The sequence below is a fragment of the Mycetomoellerius zeteki genome, unplaced genomic scaffold (genome assembly GCF_001594055.1).
Source record: "Mycetomoellerius zeteki isolate Tzet28-1 unplaced genomic scaffold, Tzet1.0 scaffold25, whole genome shotgun sequence".
Taxonomy (NCBI): Eukaryota; Metazoa; Arthropoda; class Insecta; order Hymenoptera; family Formicidae; genus Mycetomoellerius; species Mycetomoellerius zeteki.
Genome location: NW_017257227.1, coordinates 1,116,557 through 1,125,678, shown reverse-complemented (window position 1 = coordinate 1,125,678; position 9,122 = coordinate 1,116,557). Strand labels below are relative to the sequence as shown.

At 32.9% G+C, this 9,122-nt stretch overlaps 1 protein-coding gene across 1 annotated transcript; it reads right to left on the bottom strand.

Moving 5' to 3' along the window:
- Window positions 1–1,848: 1,848 nt before the first annotated feature.
- Window positions 1,849–3,061, bottom strand: crok (crooked). Its single transcript, XM_018449715.1, has 3 exons — window positions 2,854–3,061; window positions 2,342–2,503; window positions 1,849–2,215 (listed from the first exon to the last, which is right to left on the bottom strand). Exons 1-3 carry the CDS (start codon window positions 2,918–2,920, stop codon window positions 1,989–1,991), a joined length of 456 nt encoding a protein of 151 aa, XP_018305217.1. The 5' UTR covers window positions 2,921–3,061; the 3' UTR covers window positions 1,849–1,988.
- Window positions 3,062–9,122: the final 6,061 nt, after the last annotated feature.

Below are 9,122 nucleotides of genomic sequence, written 5' to 3'. Positions count from 1 at the left end.
AGAAAATTGATTTTAAATTAATTTAGTTGTAATTTTTTATCGCATATATTCTGTATATACAAAATCTTTGCCAATTTTAACCGTCCTTGATTTTATGAAGGAAAAAGCTCGATCTTTCTAACTATAATCTGATGTAATGTAACCGTCCGTAAAGTAAGAACTAAGCATATACTGTGTTAATGTGTACTAAGCAAGCACGTATGTGTAGTTAAAATGGAAAATTATAACAAATACATATCATATTTTATTTCATAAGCTCACGAGAATAAGCTCGCCATGTAACTTTAGTATAAGTATTAATTGATATTTTGTTTCGACACAGATAACATAATTTTTATATAAATTACAACTCTCATATATATCGCTTACAAAAACGTATTGTTTATGATGATCTTTAAGCATGATAAATTTAACTAGTTTTCTATGTACATTAAATGCTCATTTTTATTATGACACTAACTAGAAACGGAGCGAGTGACGACCAATTTCGAGTTGATATTAGCAAAAAACTATTTCCAATTGTGATATACATCGAAATATTTTTTCTATCAATTATTATATTTATATGTTTGTTAGTATATGTATACACAATATTTTATATCAATTATATAAGATGCTATGAAAAATCGCAAAACATCATTGTATAATTGCATTATATCCTTTTGAAGACATTAAGTATTAATTAATTAGTATTAATATTTTCAATTACACCAGCTCAAATAAGAATGCCACAAAAAGAAATAGTTCAAAAAATTTCAAAGTAGTTACAACAGTGTGTAATATCAATTAACATATTTTCTATAATTGTTTTAATAATGTATATTTTGACGCTATTTTTTAAGGAATATTTGTATGTTTGTAACTGCTGACACCAAAAAGTACACATACATTTCGTTTAAAATAATATTTTTATTTACTTCTGCATTGTATGTAAAAGAGAAATTTTATTTATAAATACATCTTATATTATCCACAATTTCGCTGTTTTTTCTTATAACGAATAAAAAGTTCAATAACTTTTTCAAGTTTTATACTTGTCAAGACGATATGTAGTTTTCAATTTAGAATTTATTTTATTTTCTGTACTTTATGCAATCGTCTAATAATTTTATAATAACGTTGGAGCATAATAATATTGTGCTTTATAGAAATAAAATCGCTGATACAACGTTACAAATCATGCCTTGTTTATGTTGTATGGCAGTACAAGTGTAAATATTACTAAAAAAAATATGTACAAAAATAAGGTAGCAAAATGTCGTGTTAAAACTAAATTAATCGTATGATTAATCCGGACGGTTTTAGCAGTCTTATTTTTAATATCTAGGGTTATGGTAATCGACTAATTCAATATTAGTAAGAGATTCATAATTTTGTACTATAATAATATTAAAATGGAGAAAATAGTACAAATATATAATACATTCTTTTATATAGCAGTAAAAATATATTTCTATAAAATATGTAATTTATTGATAAAATTTAGCTTAAAAGCCAGGGTAAATTACTGACTTACTGGAAGTTATTCCTTCTTATGAATATTAAAAATTTCCATTATTAATATTTAAAAGATAGATATAAAAAGGCACTTGAATATTACACAAAAAATTATAAAAATTGCAAAATTGCATTGTGTAAAACTACGATATCTACACTGAAAAAATGCATGTAATTTTACATGAAAATTACATGTTCATAACTAGAAAATTACCTAAATATGATTGGAAATTTACAATTTCCAGTAATATTTAAGTAATTTAGATAATTTTCCAGTCATAAACATGCAATTTCCATGTAAAATTACATGCATTTTTTTCAGTATATATATATATATATATGTGATTGTTGGAGTTTGCATCTTCCCTGACAATGTGTAAAATAAGAAGAATATTGAGTAAGTACAAGTGAATCTTGAACTGTAAAAATGATTACTGAAATCTACACTATCCAGTGAATCAGATCTGTTAAGAATCTTTGGCTAGACTTTTTCAAACGACGAATATGTATCGAACAGTGGTTATTAGGCCGATCAATAAGAGAAGCCAATTTACATATTGATAGGGTGCCGAGTTACAACCGTCTTTGCTATTGCACGTACAGTATTCCATAAATATATTATATGTTCCAGTTCGCATTAAGCAAAATCGCTCATCGCCTGCAATCCCTGGCTCGCCCATATAAGCACAACTACGGAAATATCTCCATTCCCCATTAACTGCAAACGAAAATTTATATAAAATACAGAGTACAAAATAACACCTGTATATAAATTTGTATACTAGCTATATTTTTGTATACTAGGTATATGTGGAACCATATAATGCTGTTATAAATAAACAACCTTTTTGACGAATTTTACGACACATCGTCGGTCTTACACCTGGTAAGTGCTCCAAGTCAGGTTCTTGCTTGCAGTCTGTAATAGGCACTGTGGAATTATCAAACGGATCTGCGCACTTCGGATCCGAATCTGATCTACACACCCAACATTTGATTGAAAGACCTAAAAGAATATACACACACACACACATATATATATATATACATATATATGACAAAATTCAAAACTTTCCCAATTGCAAGTACACACTACTCACAATATATTAAACATATTCTATTTAAATAGCATGTAATATACTTATTCTATAAAGTGCTTATTTCTGTAAAGTGGAGGTTAGGAGTATGTTTGGGAAATAAAATTTTTGTAGCAATTATGCGCAAATCTCTATAAGAACACCGATGGCATTAAATACACTCTCACGAAATATATTTGCGATCTCGATATTTAAAAGTTATTTAAAGGTTAATGTAAAAATATTAAAAAAACTTAAATATTTTTCTGATTTAATGTACCTTCTTGGATGCAGCAAAGGAAGAGCAATGCTGTTATGAGAAAAGAAAAGCGGATTCCAATGGCCATTTCGAAAAAAACTTGACGAACGTCTTAACTTTTTACTTTGCGAAAACTTTTAAACGACAAAAAGATATTCAATACTTTCAAATACTCTTTATGTATTCTATATGTCCACGCCTATAATTGACACAACTGACCGCGCGCTGCGCTGGCCCTCCGGTTATACCGAGTGACTCAGAAATAAGTAAATCGAAGCAAATTAAACTCGTTAAACCTCAGGCAACATTTATAACGATAAATGGTATAGTTAACGATTAAATTTTATATTATTATATCATACAAGAATAAATTTATGTATATATGATTTTTTGTAAGAGTTGACTCTCAGATATTTTTTATATTTTATTTATAACTTACAAAATATTTATATCGATATGATTGATATGAAGTAATTTATTATTAATTATTATCAAATAATGGACAATTACCGTGAAATTATCGATATAAAAGGCCATAAATAATTGTGCGAAATCAAATATTTTTAATATGCAAATATTTTTATATATAAATAAATATTAAAGAGTATTTTTCTTATGATAAATAAAATTTTCGAAGTCATTGGAACTATTTTATACGTTTATGTTCATAATTTAATTATCACAATTAATCGCGTAGTGCATACTGACATTACTGACCCACCCAATTGCTCATAAAGGGTGTCTTATTAATAAGTAAATTTAAGTTTTATATTTATTATCAATACTTCGATTATATTTCAGCAAATAATTAAATATCAAGAAATAAATGTTTGATATAAAAAATATTGAGGAACGTATTAAAGCTTTAAAAAATCAAAATAATGTATATTGTAAGCAAACATCAGGAAGTTCTCTCGACATCACGTCTTTTCATATATGTATACGTTACTGAGAACTTCGGGTACACTCGGGTTCTTCGGGATTACGTCACGCGTATATAACTCGAGTTATAACCGCACCCGACAGATGTGATGTTCCTTGTATAGTGTCACGGCATATAGTCGCATGCATATTCACTAGAGGAGTGAAATTACATTGTTCGATAGAAATAAAAGTGACTTTTTTTGAATCATAACTTTTCTCATTATAAATCATAAATTAAAACTTCTTTCATTATACACGTTCTCATTATACTTCTTCAAGTTTAAAATTATAATACCAAACACCTTAATACATATTAGAAATAGAAGAAATATAAAAATATATATACGTATATTATATGTTGCGTTCACGTAGGCGTGCGCAGTATTAGAAAATAAACTGGTTGTCAATCAACTCTGTCTCTAATCGCCAGTAAGTTTTTGTCAGGCAAGCGCGATCTCTCTTGAGCGTACTAGCACATGAAGCATACGCGGTTCAATGTTCTTACCCAACCAAATTGTAAAAAATTATATCTCTGAGAAAAAGGCGTAAGTGTTACGACAAATGTTCACTGTGTCGTTCAGGATTCAAAACTTTTGTTCGTGAAAATATTTTATCTTTCTTCCCTAGCCGGCGATTGCATCCAGAGGTCTGCATCATGAAATTTCGAATCGTCTGGTGATGTGTCGAGCGGGAACTGTCCAGACCTACGTCCTGCATTCTCCAGCTATCTGTATCAGTCTGAGAGAAGGGGGCGATCTTGGACCCCACGGATCTCGTAGCCCGCAGCGAGCGGGATCGGCTCGCTTTCGCGGGTGGTCCGCGCCGACAACCGGCGACGTCCGCGCGCGCTCAGCCCCGTTCCGGGAGAAACATTTGAATGCTATAAATAAATATAAATAAATTGATTTGCCGGCATTAGCATAAGTAGCGAGGGGGAGACACGAGGCGACTTCGACTTCGATGTCTCGCCGCCCGCGTGCACCGTCTCTCTTCCTCAGTTTACTCCGTTCCGTTCTAGAGCAAGTCGTTGTGCCGGCCGGACGTTGATTTATATCGGTGTCCCTTCGGTTTCTGCGGCGTTCACCGTCGACTCTTCTTCCCTTTAACTTAAAAGGGCACTGGACTATAGCGTTCGGATGTGCACACGGCTACCCTGTCTCTTTTAGTCTCGAACTCGTGGGAATTAATTTGAGAGAGTAGCTCTTTATATATAGTAATATACGTATATTCGTGTCACCATCGGATTCCAAATTTGCAAAACACATCTAATGCTACTTTTAGTAAATGATTTAATAAATGATTATTTTAAAAATCGTAGCTTAAGAATTCTTGAAGAGTTAAATAGCACCAGAAACATAATTCCTAGAAAGCTTATTTATCAATTTTTTTTACATAAAATTTTAATTTTAATATTTTAATAAGTTTTCCTTCAACCTTCCCTTCTCTATTTTGAAAATAAAAAATTATGCGGGATTTCATGGCATGCATTAAAAGTCACAGGTGAATAATATGTTCGAATATTTATTTTGTTTGAAATCTTTTATTTTCAAGAAAGTGACCATCCAACAATAATTAAGCAAATAAAAATATAATTTAATTACATAAAAAAATTGTATGCACTTTGTAGCTCTTATTTGACACTATCAACGTGAAGATCAATTTTTTATCCTCGGCATATAAAAATCAATATGTTAGTGACAAAGATTAATGATCTTTAACTATTATGTGCGACGGTTATAATGTTAACGTAAAAAGCAATTCTCTATAAATGTTTAAACGGAACTCATATTTCTTTCGTTAATGTATGTGTAACTCACGTCGCATTTGCAGTTGTCGATACTCGATGCCGAGTTATTTTTCATAGTCGTTCACTTCAACTACTTCTGAAACAGTTACTTTCTTTCGTCATCAAGGAAATAAGAATCATGTGGCGATGTTTGTTCTGGATCATTACACTTTCTTGTCTAATCGAAAGTCAAAGTCGTCTGCTTCTATCAAATCAGTTACGCGAAGACTTTTTCGCGGATATCTTGAGCAAAGTATTGCAAACGTCACGACCTAAAGATGTTCTTCTCATACTTCGAGATTCACTGTTAGACGGGCAGATGAATGATATTCTCGGTAAAATAGCTGCGACGACAACTCAACGTGTACCGACACTTTATGTAAACGCAGATCGGATGGAGCCAGAGTTTCGGGTTTCTTCCTGGGCAATGTCACGCGATCTAGTCGTGTATATCTATGTCTCAGGGCGAGGACCGGATATCGTCGAGGGCGAGCTCGTGGCCGAAGACACGAAACGCTTCATTCACAACCGCTCCCGGTCTAAGGTACTTGTACTGATGATACTTCGTCGACCGTGTCACGACCTCACGAAGCTGTTTCGAGCAATGTGGTCGAAGAAGATTCTCGACGTAATCGTCGTAGAATACTCTAAATTAGAGTATTCCGATAAATGGTCAACGATTATCCACCGATATAATCCGTTCAAGGACAGTCATACCGAGGAACCATATTCCGCAGATGTTGCATGGTTTACAGAAGACTTTCCAAATATGCAGGGTTATCCACTCATATATGCTTTTACCCGCCGACCTCCCAATAGCGATATTGTATCAACATCTAACGGACAGGAACTAAAAGGCGTGGACAAGATCTTGAATGAGATTCTAGCGGATAAAATGAACTTCACTGGTATACCTAAGATAATAACACAACCCATCTATTTTCAGATAATGCCTAATGGCTCTCAACATGGCATCGTGATTGACATATCTTCTGGAAAATATGACGCTCTCCTGACTTTTTTACCAATGTGGGGAAATATTTACAATAATGCACAATGCGACATACAATTCAGCAATCCTATTCACATCGAAAATTGGTGTTTTGCAGTGCCAAAGTTGCTTGCAAAGCAGAATTTCATATCCGATACTGCAATTCGAGTACTTCTTATGAGTATCTTGATTGTAGGAATCTTCTGGTTGTGTTCAAGATTTATGAAGTTCAATCCGAACAGATGGCATTCTTTGAGGATTGTTGGTATGATGTTGGCCACATCCTTTCCATCGGCACCCACGAAGCTACACGAGCGAATCATTTTTTTCAGTATCGTTGTTATTTCCACTTATTATTCCTCAATGTTTTTCGCTGAATTGACGAGCACTAATTTCAAAAGCAATCGTTATATTCAGTTCAACAATTTACTAGATCTGATAAACTCAGATTTGACGTTGATGATACAAGAAAATGTGCCGGATGTCATCAAGATCAATAACGTCTTCGAAAACTACATACGCAAATCAGGCAAGAAAATCTTAAAGGTTTCCTCAACGGATATCTGTCTAAAGGATCTACTGATGTATCAAAACGTCTCCTGTTTTATGGATGAAAACTGGGCCGAACTAATCGCGATCAACAACATACGGAATGGCGAGACCGTAATAACGATGACGAAGCTCTGTTGTCTGTCGCCACCAGTCGGTACTATTTTTTTGGGAGGATCGCCTTACATCAAACGTGTCAACGACTTATTTCTTATGCTCGCGTCAGGAGGCATTCGCGATAAATGGCATCGTGAGTACCTGAGAAACGAGACGAGGAAATCATTTCAATTAAAGCAAGATCATGTGAACTTTAAGTACATTAGCGTATTTTATCCGGCGATTTACGTACTTATAACGGGATATTCTGTCTCTGCTTTCATTTTCATCGGCGAATTGATTTGGAAACGTTTTTATGTCAATTTAATATAAAATTATATTTGTTTCAATAATGTATTATAAATCGATCTTAAAGAATAATAGAGAAAAAAAAATATATATAAGCAATATTGGACCGTGATATAGTTACAATAAACGAAACTATTGTCAAAAATTTGTTTCTACTTTCATGATCAATCAAATATTTATAATAGGAAAAATGATTTTGCTGAAGTATCTAAAAATTTAATTTAGACACAGATCGATCTAAAAATAATTTTGTCGAACCGTAAAAAATAATTATCTAAATTCTCTCTAAAGCACTGAATCAAAAAATGCTATCGCTATTGAGTAATATAATAAAAAAAAAAGAAAAATAAATATCATGTCTTATTTACTAGATTACTAGCGTTCCATGCACTACATTTTTTTTTAGTAATAAGTTTAGGAATAAGGTTCAAAACATAAAAAGACGTACAAGTAATTAAACCATTAATAATTAATTAAGCATAAATTTTTCGTACATTTCGCATTTTTAATGACAAATTATTGATAATCTAGACATTTTAACTCCTTGATTCTACTCCTTGATTCTACTTTCTCTCAAGTAACGCGAGCAGTTATTTGTACAGAGTGTTTGTGCCGAAAATCACATCGAAAGTAATGTTTCAATCTGTATTATTTCTGTAAATACTTTTATTTATCTAATAAAATTATAAATCTAAAGAAATACAATCTCCTCAGTAAAAAATATTTTGTATTTATGTTGAAAACTTGAAAACGTCCACTCAAGTCCTTGTTAAAATTTTGTTTTAACATATTTAAATGTTAATTTAACATAATGTGATTATATTATTTAAATATTTTGTGTTAAATTGATATTCAACATTTCTTAATAAAAGTAATATAATTTATGTTCAACAAAATTGTTTTTAGATTTGTACCTAGCTAAATTTTTAAATGCTTCAGCAATTCTTTCGTGTAATTTGAGAATTGGTTCCCTCGAAGCGACATTATCAAATAAACAGACGTTGTTGCGAATCTGATGACGGCTGCGATACCAGTGGTAATAATGAGACGCGTACTTTAATCGCGTTTCGCTCACTATGAAATGCAGTTAATCTTCGTTATTGCAAGTACGTCGTGACGTCGACGCGTAATCGTTATATACGGCGTGAGATGGACGCGAGCAATTTTGATCAATGTAACAGTTTCCTCAAACAAGCGGAACGCCTCCGACCTGCTCTTGCGAACGCGAGCGTATCGTTTACGTGAGTCAGTCTCGCTTAGGTCGAAAAGCGGTCCTCGTTTCGGGAACAAAATCACCGGCCTGAAGAGCGGGCATGCTTCTTGCTTATTTTTTCCCCAAAAACAGCCAATTTCGTGTAATCTTCTTGCGAGAGCGGGGCGTGGCCCAGACCACAGGGATACTTGGTAGGCAACTGCGACGTGTGTCATTAACCGAATCCTTCAACTGACCGTGGTCGGTCTCTGCTTCTCCTTTTCGAAGTTGAATGAATAAGTTTAGAATTACGAAGGTGCGGTCCTCCCGGATTGATCGAAGTTAATGATTGCATAGCAATAATCTCTAATACGTTATATTTTTTGAAAAATTCCGAGGAATCGAATATCGTTAAGCCGGTTTGATTGACATGACGATTAATG